This window comes from Cydia strobilella, chromosome 4 (assembly GCF_947568885.1).
Source record: "Cydia strobilella chromosome 4, ilCydStro3.1, whole genome shotgun sequence".
NCBI lineage: Eukaryota > Metazoa > Arthropoda > Insecta > Lepidoptera > Tortricidae > Cydia > Cydia strobilella.
This window is the reverse complement of record NC_086044.1, coordinates 9,117,353-9,138,060: the sequence shown is the minus strand read 5'-3', so window position 1 is coordinate 9,138,060 and position 20,708 is coordinate 9,117,353. Positions and strand designations below refer to the sequence as shown.

General features: G+C 36.5%; 1 protein-coding gene across 1 annotated transcript in view; it reads left to right on the top strand.

Moving 5' to 3' along the window:
- Positions 1–20,708, top strand: part of LOC134740905 (uncharacterized) — a 29,945-nt gene that overhangs the window by 6,803 nt on the left and 2,434 nt on the right. The window contains exons 6-16 of the mRNA XM_063673559.1: positions 9,600–9,744; positions 10,108–10,264; positions 10,505–10,634; positions 11,555–11,695; positions 12,219–12,329; positions 13,624–13,729; positions 14,221–14,362; positions 14,820–14,829; positions 15,634–15,769; positions 18,815–18,974; positions 20,086–20,215. Of these exons, the coding sequence (XP_063529629.1) occupies positions 9,600–9,744; positions 10,108–10,264; positions 10,505–10,634; positions 11,555–11,695; positions 12,219–12,329; positions 13,624–13,729; positions 14,221–14,362; positions 14,820–14,829; positions 15,634–15,769; positions 18,815–18,974; positions 20,086–20,215 (1,368 nt within the window). The remainder of the gene's footprint in view (positions 1–9,599; positions 9,745–10,107; positions 10,265–10,504; positions 10,635–11,554; positions 11,696–12,218; positions 12,330–13,623; positions 13,730–14,220; positions 14,363–14,819; positions 14,830–15,633; positions 15,770–18,814; positions 18,975–20,085; positions 20,216–20,708) is intronic.

Genomic DNA, 20,708 nt, shown 5'->3' with positions numbered 1-20,708 from the left:
CTAGTGGATAAAATGCGTTTTTCCCCGCTTGTTTTAAAGGATAAAAAACAACTTTCCGAGCTAGTGAGGGGAAAAATATTTTCCATAATGTCAATATCCAGAGATTCCAGGGAGCAAAAAGGGGACGGCCGTTTCTTCATACAAAAGAACTACATTGGTGTGTGTGTCCTGTTATTGGCGACGGCGGTGACTTTCCTACGTTTTTTTACTATCGTATATACGTAAATTTACCATCTATGAGGTATTTTACTCGTAGCTGAAATTAAAGAAAATCTTCACTCTGACTTCCTTCCTTCTTCCTGCCCTTATCCCACGTTATGTGGGGTCGGCACAACAAGTTTTTCTCTTCTGACTTCCATTGATCATTAATTCGCTTCTTTTTTAGAGTAAAACGTAAAATTGCGAGCGATAAATGTTTTCTTCTGATTAGGTGGCAAACAAGCCTACGGTCCGAGTGATGTTTTTTTCCATACTAATTGTATGAAAACCCTTTTTTTTTGTTTCGGGCTTTTCTTATAACCTATATTTGTCTGGTCTCAAAGAGTTTAATCCCTGAATAGGATCGATTAGCATCAATACCAGAATAAAAATATTAGTACTACCTTGCAGAAAGGAAACTTCCTACAAAACCGAAATTTGACAGCGGTTCAGGGTCGAACCATGATGTCCCTTTCTAATATATCACTATCCCTTTCGGCTATTTAAGGTTGTCAAAATTCAGGTCATTATCTTATCTGTGGTCGTGCACGTAAAGGGACGTCAAGTTGTGCCAACCCTAATAATTGCTCGGAGCAATGCTGAGCCGAATGGAGCCGAGTTTGCCCGAAGCGAGGAGTTTCGCACCCCTGTCAATACGGGATATTAATGTTCTACCACCAGAGCGCAGGAATAGCCTTTTTAGTTTTTTTTAGCCTACTGTGCCTTTAACAGGTTTTCAGAGAGAATAAAATATGACATTGATGCATCAAAGCCGTTTGTTTACAGAGGACCTACCGAGAAATGCGACTCTTTATCGCTCGAATATGCAAGAGTGACAGAGATGTTAGATAACGAAATTTCGATTTTCTTGTTCCGCGGTAGACCCTGAGATTGTGGTAGTGGCGCCCCCTACGCAGAGTTTCGCGCAATATTCCTTATTGACGCAAAAAAATTTTTGCTGTCTGTACATTTTCCATAAAAAAGTTAAATGTGTATCCACATTCTTCTATGGAAAAATAAACGTTAATTATGTTTTTAACTCATCTAAAAAAAAGTTTTCCAATAAATTCTTACAGACATGTTAAGTACAATGTGTGTACAGTCCAATACGGGCAATAAATTAAACCAGATATATAATTTATCCGTGTAATCATTAATTAAGAAGTTTTTATAAGTTACACTTAATTATGGCCCCATAATTAATTTCTAAAAATTTACCGAGCAGCAATGTACTGCAAACATTACGAGACATGACATTACATTATTTTATAATTTTAATTATGTGCATAATATTAGTTTGTAAGATTTTTCCAACACAATATCGTTATAGAAATAAATAAATAAATTAATGAAATGACATGTCATTACTGTATTTTTATAGTAACTGCCAACGACGTTGACATCAGTTACTTTAATAAAAACAGGCCAAGTCGCGAGTCGGACCCGCGCACCGAGGGTTCCATACTTTTTAGTATTTGTTTTTATAGCGGCAACAGAAATACATATTCTGTGAAAATTTCAACTGTCTAGCTATCACGGATCATGAGATACAGCCTGGTGACAGACGGCCAGACGGACAGCGGAGTCTTAGTAATAGGGTCCCGTTTTTACCCTTTGGGTACGGAACCCTAAAAAGCTGGTATCTCGTAACTTGTGTGTTGCTTAGGGTGGCCAGATTTTTTTAAATAATATAGTATTTGGTGGTTTAAAGACTTTAAAGTATCAAAAAATTAATTATTTCTTTTTTAACTTACATATTTTTTGCTTATTTTAGTTTCAGTTTAAAATAAAGTATTTTAGCGTACTTTATACGTTTCGTATTTCATAAATTACACAGAGGCTAAATATAGTACAATACTACCTATATATTATATGTAGTACTACAGGCAACCCTAGCTGTTGCTTTATATTGAGGGCCGAATTATTTTGTATGGTTAATATTTTCATTGTATCTTAGGTAGAAGTATCTTCTTACTAAAATAATTTTTCCACACACTTGCTCAAAACGTCGTTTTCATTTCACCGATTTTTGGCTCATAATCCTAGATATTAAACACGCGTGCTCTTTCAGTGTATTATTCCACTCGTGCTTTTTCATTATATTATCCGACTGAGTTAAGAAGGTAACTGATTGCTAATAATATGCATGGAAAGGGAGCCTTCTTTAATTGGTCAGACTGGCGGGCACCGGCGCGCCCGACCGCCTGCGCGGCGCGCGGCCCGGCCGGCCCGCCCGCGGCCGGGGCGAGCGAGGGCCGGCCGGCAGTATGACAGATGCAACACACAATACTGTTTTAACTATTAAAATTTGATTAATATGAGTTCTTTTTTTCCTCGCAAGTGTGTTGAAAAACGTCGTATGAAACGCGTGTGCATTGGTCATTACACACATCGGCTTTCTTATTGCGCGCTCGCTTACAGCTCGCGTGCACAATATCGCCTCGTGTGTAATGACCAACTTAGCACACTTGTATCATAATGTACTATTATTTAGCAAATAACGTAAAGTTAATGGTATATACAAATTATAAAAAATTACTTAGACGTATTTAATGTAAATAAAATATTCTATTCAAAAAGACCTCCGTGAGCTGTACCGGTTGCAAAGGTGCCCATCACACTTGCCGCGTTACCACGTTGGATAGCGATAGCCAACCTTTGCACCACTGTCGAGCCCGCGTGAGCATCAGAGGTCTTCTCTCTAATCCTATGTCCCACCTCCCTAATAAAAGCTATCGCGACTTTTTACTTACCATATTATTATTTTTCTTCTTTATTATACCATTTAGATTACTGGCAGAGGAAGGTCGAAGAGTATAGCGACTGGCTCGACGAGGACCTGGAGTACGGCACGGACGAAGCCAAGCGGCCCGGAAAACCCAAAACAGCCCAGGACATATTCGGCATCGATGGCTCCTTCAGACAATTGGAATTCGATTAAACATCTCATAGCCATTGAACACACGTAATACAAGCCTATATGACACTACTTACGTATCTGGATCCTGGCCTTCACACTTGGGGTAGTTATATACATAATTATATAGTCCGCACCCTAGACATGTGTGGGCTAGGTACGGACTATTATGAGATGTAAAGCCTTCATACGAGTATACACCAGGGCCTCATTTCTCGAAAGATATTAGTCTAATATTATTAGTGTGTTGTCACGGCAACCCATACGATTTGACAGTTCGTGGACTAATAATATTAGTCTAATACCGTTCGAGAAATAGGCCCCAGGGGCCAGTTTCTCAAAAGCTTGTAAGTTGTAATACAAGTGGAAGTCCCTTTCTAACAAAAGCTGTCAAAAAGTGACTTCCGCTTGTATTACAAGTTACAAGCTTTTGAGTAACGGGCCCCTGGGGTCTCCAAAGTGTGTGTGCCAAGGGCCGTAGCGGGCCCCTGCTGTGTTTTTGCGGCACAAATTGACGTTCGCGGTCCGAATTCGGCCTGCAGACCGTAGTTTGATTGCGTACCCAATTGAATTTTTACGATGAATTTTAATACCTACAGATAAATACAGCAATTTATAAATACCTACGAGTGAGATGCATTGTGAGTAATCTTAAATAAACAATTTTATATTTTTATAGTTAGAACGCCTGAATTTTTACCTGAATTATTTTGACCATTAATGATTGATGGGAGGGTTCTCAAATAATTGAAATTTAATTATGAATAAATATATTTGAAGAAAAAGATATGTGTTTGATTTATAAAACGAGGCCCTGTTGCTAATTCTAGACTAGAACGAAATAAACATTTCATTTATGGTCTGGGGCGGGGTCACACGGACCATTTTCACAATTTAAACAATTCCACGGACCCCCGTCAAAAATATTTTAGGAAAATAATAAAAACCCTTATTTATATTTACTTTTACTATAAGTTTCATTACTTAGGTACACTTTGGTCTCGTAAATCCTCAAGTTTACTACAAGATTTCCTAATAAGCATGTTTACAGTGGGTAACTGACCTACTGCGGACTACTGATAAACATGCTACGGATCCCTTTCCCCCGTGGACCCCACTTTAAGAAATCCTGGTCTGGGGTAAAATGATGCACCTAAAGATGTGCTTTTAGTTATGCCTTCAAGTGGCATGTCATTTTGAGAATCGAATTTTAATTTTTTATTGACTTAATTGTCCGGGAGCCGGTTCCTGCCACTTGAAATGTTAAAGCTTGCCATACTCTGATTTGTAATTAAATTCCAAAAAACTAACCTCACTCAGATCCTTTTTCTTTCGTAATAATGGAAAATATGTAAAGAAGTAAACTCAAATTTCCCTTTTGCATACTCTAGCATTTAAAATAAATATAGATGTATCCTTTTACCTTTGTTTAGTTTCTTAAAACATACGGAAAAGAGAAAAAGTGAGGTTAGATTATTGGAATTTAATTATAAATCAGTTTAATTATTGCAAATCCGATTATGATATTGAGATATTGAATAAACTTTATATATTTGGATGTTTAGATATTTATTCCTCAAATTAACTTATTGTAGTTGGTAAATAACTTTTTGTCCTAATCTCGTTTATGGTACTTACAAGCTTTTCAATAGTCAATAGTCAATATATTCTTTATTCAAATAGGCCTAGCAACAAGCACTTTTAAATTGTCAAGTTTTAAATATTACCTTAATCTAAATATCAGAGCAATTTATTGATGCAGTTATTATTATTCTTAAAAACATTGAATTATTATAAATATGTCAAACTTAATAATAAAAATTCACAAAAGGATCGTCAAACACCAAAATTGTATAAATAAACATAATTTTTAAGAAAAAAAAACCGACTTCAATGGGGGATGCCGCTGAAAGTTCACTTATTGTTGATGGTGCACTCTTAGATTCCAGACAATGAAATGAAAAAGACAGCATCTTTTGCCTAATAATGTAGAAAAGGAGGTAAAACCATCCACTTTTCTAGTAGCATTTCATTTCTGTAAGGGTCGCAGTTCTAACCTAACCTAACCTACTTTTCTGATAGCATTTCGTTTCTGTAAGGGTCACAGCTCTAACCTAACCTACTTTTCTGATAGCAGTTCTGTTCTGTGACCCACCTAAGCCACTTTTCTATTAGCATTTCCGGGTTCCATCACAATATGTATGCCTTTCACATTTGAGGAGTTCCCTCGGTTCCTCGTGAGGTCTCATCATCAGAACTCGAGCTTGACAAAAATATGTCTTAAAAACTTAAGTTGCTTAACAAACATAAAGAAGAGGACAAATCACCAAACGTGAACTATGCGTCATTGAAGAGTTCCGTTCTGATCATCATCAGCAGTTCCACTTCATCAAATGTCACTTTTTAAAATGGAAGTGCTGGATTTGTTTATAAAAATACAAAAATCACTATATGTATGCCTTTCACATTTGAGGAGTTCCCTCGATTCCTCATGGATCCCATCATCAGAACTCGAGCTTGACAAAAATGTTTCTTGAAAACCTAACTTGCTTAACAAACATAACGAAGAGGACAAATCGCCAAACGTGAACTATGCGTCATTGAAGAGTTCCGTTCTGATCATCATCAGCAGTTCCACTTCATCAAATGTCACTTTTTTAAATGTAAGTGCTTGATTTGTTGATCAAAATACTAAAATCACTATATGTATGCCTTTAACATTTGAGGAGTTCCCTCGATTCCTCATGGATCCCATCATCAGAACTCGAGCTTGACAAAAATGTTTCTTGAAAACCTAACTCGCTTAACAAACATAACGAAGAGGACAAATCGCCAAACGTGAACTATGCGTCATTGAAGAGTTCCGTTCTGATCATCATCAGCAGTTCCACTTCATCAAATGTCACTTTTTTAAATGTAAGTGCTTGATTTGTTGATGAAAATACTAAAATCACTATATGTATGCCTTTAACATTTGAGGAGTTCCCTCGATTCCTCATGGATCCCATCATCAGAACTGCTTTTTGACAAAAACGGGACCAATCTGTATGTATATACTTACAAACAAAAAAAGAATTTTCAAAATCGGTCCAGAAATGACGGAGTTATGGAGTAACAAACATTAAAAAAAAATACATACAACCGAATTGAGAACCTCCTCCTTTGAAATCTTGAAGTCGGTTAAAAATACTAGTCTAGAAACTTTCTAGAATAAAAATCTAAATGTCAAAAAATACGGATTACCTAATATAGGTACTCATTGAATTATCAATTTCATCATTATTAACACAATAAAAAATAATTAATTATTTTCAATCACAATCCCACGGTGTTTCATTATTCATGTAGTCTAGTGTGCTATAATAGGCTTTAGAGATAAGTTTACGTTTTACATATTTTTTAAATTTATTAACAGATAATTCAGTGATGATATTTGGAAGTTTATTATAAAATCTTACACATGAATGATTTTTTTATTTTATGGATCCGAGTGAAGGGTACTGCAAGCTTATGCTTATTTCTAGTATTAATGTTATGTATGTCACAGTTTTTCTTAAAACTGGCAATGTTCTTATGTACATACAATACAGAATATTCTCATAAATATATTGACAGTGCACTGTCATTATGTCAATTTCCTTAAATTTATCTCTAAGTGAGTCTCTATGGTTCATTATATATATTGCTCAAATAGCCCTCTTCTGCAGAACAAACATGGTATTTATCTCTGAAGCACCACCCCACAGTAAAATACCATATGACATAACGCTATGGAAGTAACTAAAATATACTAATCGAGCTGTTTTCACATCAGTTAACTGACGGATTTTGCTCACTGCAAAAGGTGCAGAACTCAGTCTATTCGAAAGAGTATCAATATGGGGACCCCATTGGAGTTTAGAATCTAAAGTTATACCAAGAAAAACTGTACTATCAACCAATTCCAATTCCTCGTCCTTCACAATGACACTAGTTTGCAAATGTCTTACGTTACTACTAGTGACAAACTTAATACATTTAGTCTTTTTCTCATTTAACAATAAGTTATTAACATTGAACCAATTTACTACTTCTGAAATAGCATCGTTTACATCACTGTAAGCTTGTTGCTGTCGTTTGACTTTGAAAATAAGTGAGGTATCGTCTGCAAACAATACTATATCATGGTGGGTCTTTACAAGGTATGGCAGGTCATTAATGTAGATAAGGAACAGGAACGGCCCCAATATTGATCCCTGCGGTACACCCATAGAGACCAATGACCCCGGTGATCGTTGTTAATTCACATCGACCCTTTGTATTCTACCGTATGAGTAGGACTTAATTAAATTCAGTGCCGATCCTCTTACTCCATAAAAGTGCAGTTTCCTGATCAATGTTTCATGACAGACGCAATCGAAGACCCTCGATAAATCACAAAAGATACCCAAAGCATCCTGCGACTCCTCCCAGGCATCGAAGATCTGTTTAATTAGCTCAACACCAGCGTCGGTTGTTGAGCGACCCCGTGTAAAACCAAATTGTTTGTTATGCATTAAATGATTGATGTTAAAATGTTTCAATAACTGAGACAATACTAATTTTTCAAAAAATTTACTGAATGTCGGTAACACTGATATCAGTCTAAAGTTAGTGGGGTCGGATGTGCTACCTGATTTAAATAAAAGAGTGACTTTACTATGTTTCATTAGATCAGGAAACCCACCGCAATCAACACTGTTATTAAATATAACTGCCAAGTCAGGCGCTACAACTTCTATTAAGGATTTGACAGCATGGACAGATACTCCCCAGAGGTCACTAGTTTTTTTGACATTAATTGATTTAAACGCCTTTATTATATCTGAGGCACTCACATGTTCAAAATGAAGGTCTACTATATTCTGGGACATTATCTTCTAACAATGTAACGGCAGACGAGGGTGATGAATTTAAGTCCTTTTATCGCTGACTTAACATTTCTTACCACAGCCGGGCTAGCACATGATTGGCGCGAGAGTATCTCGCCGCGACATAGACTACCCGTCCCCCTTTAATTCATACAGTTAGTAAAAGACGGGTAGTCTATCTCGCGGCGAGATACTGTCACGCCAATCATGTGCTCGGCCTACAGGCAACTAAGACTCATCGAGACAATACTAAAAACCCCAAACACAATTAGGTTGCGTTATTGTTTCATCAAAGTTTCTATGGCCACCTCCTGTCTCTATCATCAAATCAGCTCGATGATACCATAATATTGCATTGTCACTCGACTTTCATATTCATGCAAATTTTCAGCTCAATCGGAAATCGGGAAGTGGGTCAAGCTTTCAAGATTTGACCCACACTAACTTACTAAACTAAGAGACTTAAATACTAACAGGGCAAGTTAAATAAAAGCTTGTAAAAAGGTGCTACAGATGTAGTGCATACTTAATTATTTTCCAACGTATTTTCACGGAAACGTACGAATGTGTCTTGCTATTTCAGTCAGTGCAAAAAGTACTGAGGTTGACTGAAGTAGCATGACAAATACGAACGTTCCCGAGAAGATACTATGGAAAACAATTAGGTACCTATGCACTACATCTGTACTGCCATCTCTAACACAGTCCATCCACCTTTTTCTCGGTTTTCCTTTCCTCGTACCTCCCTCCACATTCATTCGTAAAGTACATGACTTTTATAATAATTATAATTATTAATAAATATTGTTTTCTGTTAAAGCAACTCCTGGTCCCCTAGATATGTATGTAGTTAGTTACCTAAAATAATTATAACAAATAATCTTTTATTACTATGTTTGTCGCCCTAAATATCAATTACTAGGGGAAAGGAAGGTTATCAGCGAGATAATACGCGGTATCGGCAGCTATAAGGCTATAACAAAGCTTGTTGATCCATTTATAATCTTAGTGTTCGGATAGCATTTTACAATAATCTTGTGCTGTAATTTTTAACTGTTGTTAAAAGTAAATTTAAGGTAAGGTTGGCATGTTTTGTCTGATTCTTACTGTTCTGAAGATTTTGCTATTATTTTTAGTTTATTGGTTATGAAGCAACACACAAAGGAAGGAACACAAAGAATGGAATATATATAATTCCATAAGTTTATTTGTGCGAGTGCGCACACAAGAAGACGTGGTTATTCATAAAAAGTATATAATTGCTCAATGTTGTGTTTCAATATTGTCTGTTATTGTTAATTTTTAAAAACTTAGGTATATCTATAATAGGTATTGGCGTACTTAAGTGCATTACGAAAATACAATTCCATAATTATGATCTCTACCGTGAAGCGTTCCGATGTTTGGTGGACTGTGAAATATTGCTTTTAGAAATACATTGGTTAAGTTTTTATGACTTAGAAACTTATAAAGTTAAGCTAAAATATGATAAAATCATAATAAGGCGTTTAGGTATGTTACTAGATTTGACGAAGAATAATGGGAGCTCTAGCTCTCGACAAAGAATAATGCAAAAATGTTCACGTGTATTTTAGGATAAAATGCCAGTCCGACCTTTGTCACCCGAGTTGCAAGAAAAAGCTCGCGTAGAGCTGGGGGAAGACCCGCAGCGGCTTCAAGATGGAATACAACATCTCAAGGAATGGCTGGCCAAGCAGCCTCACCTCAATGCTAGGACAGGTAAGGACGGCGATCTCAATAATTACGTACGATCGAAACAGTTCCTCACACTACAACTGCACACTTACTAACTCATTTACCATTAATGAAGAAAGTGTGTCATTTATTTGTAAATTTGTATAATTATTCTACCTATAACTAGGTACACATTTTTTTGGACTTTCAAAGCGATTATTTTCAAAAGTATTCACTTAATCAAAAAAGTTTTGCTTGTTTTTTAAAGACCTATCGATGACCGATCGACCTAATGATGTCCTACACTTCGATATTCATAGATTTGTTTTCACTTTTACTTAGGTACATGTATGGACTGCCTCCCCTAAATATTTCATTTAACTTCTAAACTAAGTACGTTATTGTCAGATGATCAATGGTTAGCAGCATTTCTGCGTGGATCTAAGTTCAGTTTAGAACGTGCCAAGGAGAAGTTAGATCTACACTATTCAGTCAGGGCAATTGCTCCTGAGCTATTCCGAGTTCATCACAGAGATCCGAAGTTCAAGGAAATTATCAAAAATGGGTAAAACTTGTTTGAAAAATTACTTGTATTTTTCCTTCGTGAAAAAACTGTAACAGGTGACGTGATTATCACACAAATGCGGATCCTCACGCGGCTCCCGTGTATGAGCGAGACAACGCTATGCACAAATATAGCGAGTGAGTGCGAGCGACACCGCCGGAGTGGCGTGTGGATTCGCAACTCCGCATCCAATGTGAAAACTAAGGTTAATTTACCTAAAAAGACCTTGTATGTTTTCAGTACGTTTGCCATTTTACCGAAATTAGCAAGTCCAACGGCGCCTAGAGTTGTCATAATGAGAGCTGGCCATTATGATCCAAACAAGATATCTATCGTTGACATAATGTCAACGGTTAGTGTTATCGTGAAGGTAAAATACTTGACAATAGCGGGTGGGCCCTGTAGCAGGAACAATAAATTGAACTGTACGCTGTAGGTATAGGTACGCCTCAAACTGACCAACAATTGTACAGCGACTTTTATATACAAATAACTGTTTTAGTTTGGTTTTAGTACACTTTAAAGTTTAATCTAAGATGCAAAATGTATTGCGAATTTTGTTATCTTTAAAGCGTGACAAGCAACGTCAATTTACAATGATGATAGCGTACATTGAAGATAATAATTAATTTGTATGAAAAATAGGAAGAATAATAATAAAAAATACGCAATAGGATCATTTCTAAAAGTTGTTAATATTTAAACAAAAGTTTTACCGTTTGAGGAGTCCAATATATGTTTTAATTATTTGCTCGTGCTACAGGGCCCACCCGGAATATATTATAATATTAATAATAGAATAACTAACAAGTATGGAGTAGTGTAATTATACTAACTAGGTACATTATTTCTGACAAAACATTATTCATATTAAAGCCAAAGCCAAAGCCAAGCCTCCGAAAAGGAATTTTATTTCAAAACATTAACCATTGAAACTAATCTTTGACTAACTAATCATTGAAAAAATTGTATAAGTAAAAATATATTTTTATCTTTATTTTTGACGACCGGTCTGGCCCAGTGGGTAGTGACACTGCCTGTGAAGCCGATGATCCTGAGTTCGAATCCCGGTAGGTAAGGGCATTTATTTGTGTGATGAGCACAAATTTTTGTTCATGAGTCATGGGTGTTTTCTATGTATTTAAGTATTTATATATTATATGTATCGTTTGCAGGGGAGGGGGGGCTACCTTAACTCTACAGCTAAAATATACACTAATTAGGTATTAAAACATCCTCAAACCACAATTAGAACCAGGTACTCATCAAGAATAATAAAATAATTTTCAGATTTTATACATGGAAGACGATTCGTATATGGTATCTGGTGCAGTTAGCGTTATGGATTTAGAGGGATCTACGATGGCTCACTTTGGGCAAATGACGCCCTCACTAATGAAGAAGGTGACTGTTACTAACCAGGTATGTTACTAATAAGTTAAGTACTTGCTGTTATCATCTCACAAATTATATTTTTTTCCAATCTTTAATTAAATTTCTTGTTGATGCAAGATGCTCGAGAAAGCTTGAGCACAAATGAAAAAAAATTACTTACTTTAAAATGTATATAGTTATTCAATAGTATGTAGTGTTTGACATCCTAATTCCAATAGTGACAGCCGTTTGGGACAGTATTCAGCACTGGGACTGGGACATTTTTGTTTTAATAAAATAGTAGTCTACATTATTACAATGGACTTAGGTACCTGCCTACTTACTTATACATTTATATCAGCTTTTATTCTAATTCACATGTCCCGGTTACAAGTTACATTTGACCCACTTTCCTGTTTTCGATTGAGCTAAAACTTAACTAGCATGGTACATTCTAGGTACCTCTTATAATTTCATCAACCTGATTTGATGATGAAGACCAAAAACGGCAATAGCAATTGAATAAGTAATACGGATATGGAACAAAACGGTTTTTACAAAAAAAAAAAACTATTTTCAGGATGCGGCTCCTGTTCGAATTAAAGGAGCTCATTATCTGAACACGCCATCCTTTTTCGAATCAGTGTTCAACTTAATGAAAACTTTCATTAATGAAAAACTCAAGCAGAGAGTAAGTATTTTGCTCGTATAATCGATTAATTCAGGATTATCCTAGTCTAGGCGTTTGTAATCATATACGTCCCTAACCATAAGATGTGCCTGACATTGTTATTATTAGGAAAATTTTTATCTTTAAATTATACGATTCATAATTAAGTGCTGATTAAGCTCTTGTAAGTAATTTTTAGGGTTCCGTACCACAAAAGGAAAAAACGGAACCCTTATTAGGATCACTCGTGCGTCTGTCTGTCTGTCCGTCTGTCACAGCTCATTTTCTCCAAAACTACTGAACCAATTAAGCTGAAATTTGGTACACATATGTAAATTTGTAGCCCAAAAACGGACATGTAACGTAAACAAATAAATTTTAAACATGGTGGCTACTTTTGGGGGGTAAATAAGAAAATTAAATAAAAAAGTTTCAAACTATATCGTGTTGCATATCAACTGAAAGAGCTCATTTTGAGAATCTCAAATTTATATTTTTTTGTAATTTTAAAATAAATAGTTTAGAAGTATAAAGAAAATTTTATTAACCAAAAAAAAGGCATACCATCAGATCCACAGCGCAGGCTTCGTCACATTACAATAAGCTCATCCACCTCAGGTTTCGTCAAAACAGAACGTTCGTTTACATGTAAGTTATTTGCAACACGCATCGTCAACATTGATTAAAAACAAAGAAAAAAAATTGAGTACAATAATAATAACATAAAAGAGGAAACCTATACCCTAATCCGGTAAGTACCCGGCCCAAACGTCCCCATAATATGAGTACTAGCGGCGTTCCCCCGTTGAACCGCCAAAGATATACGTTGGACCAGGTAGGTTGGCAGGTAGGTAGAAGTTATTTAAGAAAATATACAAAAAAATTACCATTATTCCTTTATCTCCTATTGGGTCTAAAATTTTGAAAAAAAAAAATACACAAAGTAGCTCCACCTATCACTACATAAAGATGACAAGAAAAACTATTAGAAATGTACTTACTTAATTAGTTTAATTACTTAGTATTAGTATTTGATCCGACCCCTATAGGTTTTTGAAAGTCATTTCAATAACGTATCACATTGAAAAAAATACATTGGTAAAATTGTGTAATGTACGGAATCCTTGGAACGCGAGTCCAACTCGCACTTGGCCGGTTTTTAAAGAATGCAACGTTCTACTTGCTTATATTTTTAATTTGACACAACTCGATTTATGAAAGGTTCACCTATCGTTAAGTATGTTTCATAAGTCCCAACTCATATAAATAATTAAGTAGCCAAAATGAAACAGTTGCCTGAATTATTTTCTTTTAGATACATGTCCACAATAAAGATTATGAAGGATTGTACAAACACGTACCAAAAGAAATACTACCAGCGGAATATGGAGGCAACAGCGGAACAATCCAAGAAATAAACGGTTAGTTTCCTCCAACGAGTTGGCTTAGCCTTTTATTAAATATACCATACATTTCATCACCTATCAAAATCCATATTAATTACCTACCTGTAAAGTTTCCCTTAGGCCAGGATTACACTTGTAAGTTTTACTTACGTAAGTACGGACACAGCTATACTACAGAATGAGATATGAATATCGTTATCTCATTCTAGCAAATAGCTTTGTCCCTACTTACGTAAGTAAAACTTACAAGTGTAATCCTGGCCTTGCAGAGCTATCACTGCGCTACTGCGCTACTATCCATATGAGCATCCTTTATTTTACAAACGATGACTTCTGATCACAAACATGACCCGCATCCCGCATTAGATATTGATATAAAGTCGTCAAACATAAATGTGCGTAATTGATTTATAAAGGGATACATTTTTTATTAGCTTTGAAGGGCAAATAATCGTTAAGGCATTTTTGTATCTTGCCATAATTATATCATTTTAATGTTTGTTCAGAATATTGGATACAGAAGGTCGAGGAATACGGCACCTGGTTAGATGAAGACCTGCAGTATGGGTCGGACGAGGGCAAGCGGCCGGGTAAGCCGAACACGGCCGAGGACATGTTTGGAGTCGAGGGTTCCTTTAGACAACTACAGTTTGACTAATTTACATACACTAAGTAGTATTAATCCTGTAAATAAAACCTTAAAAATTGTAGTGGTGCTTATTTTCCCTTACACATTGTGATTCAGAGGTATATAAATGGAGGAGTGGGGTCCTATCATAGGTACATAATATGTAGCTAGTTCCAAACAAAATTATGACTTGGGCCAATTTCATGACCCCGTAATTCTTTTTTGAAAATTTACCGAGCAGCAATGCACTGCAAAACATTACGAGACAACATGGCATGGCATGACATTACAAGATACGAGCTTTTTATAGTAACTACCAACAAGCGTCTACAGTTACTTCAAAACCGGTTTGAGTAATTTTGTGAAAACATAGGGCGCAGAGCACAACCCATATGGTAATGCAATAAACTGAAAAAGTTGTTCGTCAAAACTGAACCTTAGAAACTTTCTGTGTGACTCTGCAATTGGCAGGGAAAGATATGTCTCTGTCAAATCAATGGAACCCATAAAGCAGTCTTCTGAAATCAATTTACAAGCAGTTCTAATATCTTCTAATTTAAAATGATGTGTAACATCATATTCATTTAACCTTTTAAGATTTTGTACCTATAGGTACAAATGTCAAGCAATACACAATTTAAATGGCTGGCTGGTGGTTAAAATTTCACTCTGTATTTATATTAATTTATTATGCTTATAAAATGCGTTTTTTTGCAAACTGGAAACAACTACACGCAAGATGGGCTTTTGTAAAAAAAATTATTACGTATAACAATTAACCACGAATATTGTTACATAATCTGTACTGGGTTGCGAATCTGCCAACAGAAAAACTGAAATAATATCCCATAATACCTAGTCATTGACACGTTCTAGGATTCAGAAGGACATTCTGCTGTCAGCCAGCCTACATTAGATAAGGATAGCAATCGTAATATTTATCAGTTAGTCGATACACACCGGCAAACACGGCGGTCGATAGTGATAGTGATACGCCTTATCCTTTGGTCAATTGTAAGTTTTTCTAAAAAATATTTAAACAAGGCCATAAGCGTTCTTAACGATCTGTTTATATGATAATAATAAAGTGCTTGTACGTTTTAATCATTACAAGTTTGTTGTATTAATAAAAAAAACATAGTACCTGCCTACTTGAAATCGTAGTTTTTTACTTTTTTGTCATGTGAGTGTTTTATCGAGAACTTTTTATAGATTATATCTACAATAGTAGAGTCTTTTTATTTTTCTTCTACAAATAGATAATTTAAATTATTTCCAGTAAGACACGAAGATGATCCGTGAACTGGCTCCCATTTTAGCTAAGATAGCTAAAGATGAGTTGAACGAAAATACAAAAAGGACACAAGAAGACGTGCAACACTTAAAGGAGTGGATCACAAAGCAGCCTCATTTGAAGGCCCGGACGGGTACGTGTTTCACTTATCTTACTGTTTGTAAATTAATACAGTAAGTCGCCTGAAAGTACGGGGTGGGGTTCGTTTGCGTCAAATCCAGCATATTTTTTTTATTCTTTATTAAAGGGCTTTTTCGAGTGAACGAATATGTCGCCCAAATCCAGTATAGTTGTGATTTTTTGCAGACTTGCAGACTTGTTTATGATGTTCGTCCAATGAATAATCCAAGTTTGTGACCTCGAGCGCCGAACGCACCTTTGTCAAACATCGAAGCTTTTTTGTACGAAAAGGTATAACGACTATTTCAAAAATGAATTCCTCGTCCCTAAATTATATGAAAATGATTTATAACTTGCCCTAGTTGCTAAGAGCAGGAAGAAATATAGCATAGATTGGACCTGGGGAGCCGACCCTTAACAAGATACTATCAAAAACTACCTGGTACTTTAGGGTTATAATCGCCCAAATCTAAAAAAAACCGAAATTTACGCGTTATTTCGATTTTTGACAAAGTTGCGTAGGGCGCTCAAGTTCTCAAACTTGGATTATTAATTGTGCCAACATCATAAACAAGTCTGCAAAAAATCAGAACTACCGAATTTGCAACAAATGCTAGATGATAAACTGATGTTACTGTTTGTAAATGATAAATATCGATCAAATTTTATTATTATGGATACGACGATACAAACAAAGAGAAAGTCCTACTGATAAGAAAGTACCTGCGAAAAAATGTTTAATGTAAGTACCTAATTAAGATTTACCATATACCAAATATCTAAGCAATCATCTAGCTCAGATCAAGTTAGGCTTCGGCACATCTTTGGCACGATGAATGTTCCCAGGTAGCAAAATGACGTAAAATGACGTCAGCGACGTCATAATGACGGCATTATTACATCATTACGACGTCGCTGACGTCATTTGACGTCATTTTGCTACCTGGGTTGACACTGACATTCGGAGGCCTATTCGACTCGTCATTCCCAGTGCTGAAGTTGTCACCAATTTTATATAGGTACTTTTCTTAGAAGTTTACTAGTAAATACAACGGGGCTTATAGTAGGACAGTCACGTCGTCCTACCGCGAGGTGTCCGCCATTTTTTGCGTTTGACGTCTGTCACTAAGATAAAGAATAAGCGCAGCTAGCCAGAGGCGAAACTGTTATGGCAACTGTTCATATTCTGCCTACATACGCATTGTAAAGAATCGTGATTAATTGTTATTTAGGTACTTATTTTCAGCTGTGACGGAAAATGTTTACGTATTAACAGGGGCGATATAAAAATTATATAAAAATAGTCATAAAACCCTTTCTTTGACTCTCGTAACAATTTTGATCTAATCGCGCTTAAAGAACTCTAAGTAAAATAAAAACCGGCCAAGTCCGAGTCGGACTCGCGCACGAAGGGTTCCGTACCATTAAGCAAAAAAACGAAAAAAAAAACACGTTTGTTATATGGGAATACTTAAATATTTATTTTAGTCTGATTTCAGTATTTGTTGTTATAGCGGCAACTGAAATACATCATCTTAAAATTTTGAAATCTCATTTGAAAATTTCAACTGTCTAGTTATCACGGTTCATGAGATACAGCATGGTGACAGACGGAAAGACAGACAGACAAACAGACAGACAGCGAAGTCTTAGTAATAGGGTCCCGTTTTTACCCTTTGGGTACGGAACCCTAAAAAGTTAAAACACTACAAAAACAACGAGATAAAGAATTATATGTCAATACTTTGCATTATGTTCTGTGAACAACCTATGTGTTACGTCTACGAAATGGTAAATCTATGCGCCAAAGTAAAATGTCGTCGGGCCGCGAGCGATTTTAAGTGGAATTTCAAAATAATCAGTGGAATGTTATTGTTGCTTTTATTCGGTTTATAGGTATTATTATTTTTCATTTTTAAATTTTCGTCGGATGTGAGGCTTCTCGCCAGAGTCGGTGACGTACTAAACGCAATGAAGTGCATGCACTTCATTGAGGTGCCAATAGTACATTATGATACAAGTGTGCTAAGTTGGTCATCACACACGAGGCGATATTGTGCGCGCGAGCTGTAAGCGAGCGCGCAATAAGAAAGCCGATGTGTGTAATGACCAATGCACACGCGTTTCATACGACGTTTTTCAACACACTTGCGAAAAAAAAAGAAACTTTCATATTAATCAAATTTTAATAGTTAAAACAGTTAGTATTGTGTGTTTCATCTCATCTGTCATACTCGTACTGCCGGCCGGGCCGCGCACCGCGCAGCCGGTCGGGCGCGCCCGTGCCCGCCAGTCCGACCAATTAATGAAGGCTCCCCTTCCATGCATATTATTAGCAATCAGTTAGCTTCTTAACTCAGTCGGATAATATAATGAAAAAGCACGAGTGGAATAATACACTGAAAGAGCACGCGTGTTTAATATTGGATTATGAGCCAAAAATCGGTGGAATAAAAACGTCGTTTTGAGCAAGTGTGTTGAAAAACATTTTCTTCGAGAGGCCGCCTCTAGTACCGGAGTAGGATTTAAGGATGACGATACAACGGTACGGGCCACGAGCGGGGGCGCCCGACACTTCAGTTTTCTATTGAAAGCATCACGAGATCACCGACCACCTGTTATAGATGTCATACAAAAATAAGTGTCGGAAGCCTCACGGGCCCGGACCGATCTAACGTGAGTCATCCATAACTCCAAACCATAGGTGTCAGTTGAGGTGTCATTACTATACTCAATATTAGAGAACTCATACGATTATTTACCGTATTCTCGCGCAATAAATACCAAGTTCTAACTATACTACCACCAGTTTAACACTGTGTGTCAGTGTCAAACTGTCAGTGTAACTTACTTTCTATGCATCTCGCTCGTACTCGCATATTATTGCGAGCGAGATGTGTAGAAAGTAAGTTACGCACACGCTAGAGAATATGCCAGTTTGACACTGTTACCGCAGTCGTGGTAAGGCTACTGACTTTTCAATGTCACTTACCGTTGACTATGTATGTTGGTCCCCAGGTCCCCAGAAACTTTTGCAGTATGGATTTGTTATTTACAGATGATCAGTGGTTGGTAGCAGTCCTGAGAGGCTGCAAGTTCAGTCTGGAACGAGTTAAGAAGAAATTGGATTTATATTATACGTTGAGAACAACGGCACCTGATGTGACTCTTCGCCTTAAGCCTACTGAAAATAAGTTTATGGAGTTTCTCCGACTTGGGTTTGTTGTATCATAGATATTGTTTGACACTGTATTTTGTGTGTGCTGTGTGTGTGTATCTATAAACGGAGCTCGGACAGCTGCCGTGTCACGCGCAACTCATGGAACTTTCGATTTTTTTCTATGTATTTAAAAAAAAATGTACGTGATTCTTCGGCCTGTCATGCGTAACTCCAGTAACATGGTGATATTTTGGTGTCAGTGATGGATATATCATGAAACACAGGTTAAAGGAGTTCTGCTCGACACCATCGGAAAAAAATGACTTAGTCATATGTTATTCTCAGTAAATATTTAAAATGTTCAAGTTTCTTTTCTTAGATATATATTTAACGGTTTTAAAGACGATTTAAGGATGACTCACGTTAGACCGGGCCGTGTCCGGGCCGGAGCTTCCGGCGTTTCGTTTTCTATGGAAAGCATCACGTGATCACCTGTTATGTCATAGAAAAGTATGCGCCGGAAGCTCCGGCCCGGACACGGCCCGGTCTAACGTGAGTTATCCTTTAGGCTGGTTATCCGTAACTCATGTAACTTAAGTTAACGGACTTGCGCGTGACACGGCAGACGGGTTATCGCAAAAAAATACGGTAATAGAAAAAGGTGCAAACTTTTGGACATTTGTGGGTTCCGACAAGGAATATAATTTAAAAAATAATTAAAAACACAGTAAACAACATGATTTTAAAACATCTTGTTCTACTTTCGAGTTACAACTGTATTGCGATGGTTTTGCGATTATCCGTCGGAGCCATGTGTATGAAATAACATAACTATTAATTTGTTCGTTCTAATAAATGTTCTTAATGGATTGCATATTACGCAATTAATAATAATTAAATAATAATTAAGGGACAATTTTACACAAATCGATCTAGTCTCACAATAAAGCACATTAAGTCTTTTGTCGTGGGTACTAGTTGCCGATGTAGATATGTTTAAAGTGTTATATGTGTAATGGAACCGAGAAAACATGGAACGAATATCTGCGTTATCACGCAAATGAATGTCCTTACCAGGATTCGAACCTGGGACCGACTTCGTAGGCAGGGTCACTAATACAGACTAGGCTAGGAGGTCGTTTTTATGTATTTGGAACATTACATTTCAGAACTGTTATCATCCTTCCCGAGGCGACTCAAAAGTTGTCACCTCGCATCATCCTTATCCGCCCAGGCTTCTACCACCCTAACACACATAATGTAGCCGACATCATGTGTATCTTGATTTATCTGGTGCAAGTAAGTGACTATTTTCTTAATAAATACGCCTGGACTAGAGTGAGGTCCTTTATTTTACGTACTAATATACATATGTATTAATTATGTTTAGATGCACTTTATAATACCTTTAGGTACTTGCTTCCGCCTGCGTCTTCGTCTGTGAAGAATGATGATTTTCGTAATAAAAATCATATATGTCAGTACATAGATATATTATGTCACGCAACCGGTGACCAGAGAGCTGGCGGCTTTCTCTCGCAGCGCATAAGTATTGCCATTCAGCGAGGGAATGCTGCCAGCATCTTTGGCACAATGCCGCGGGGGCCTTATTTAGATGTTTTTTTAATTAAGAGTAGTTTTGTTTTTTAATTTTTATTATTTATAAGTTGTTATTGTTAGTTGGTTTTAGTTTTACTTTCAAATGAATTATAATATGGTAATATGATATCTTAGTTAAATTATGTGAAATTTCGATGTGTAGAAATGTATTTTGCAAAATAAAGAAAACATG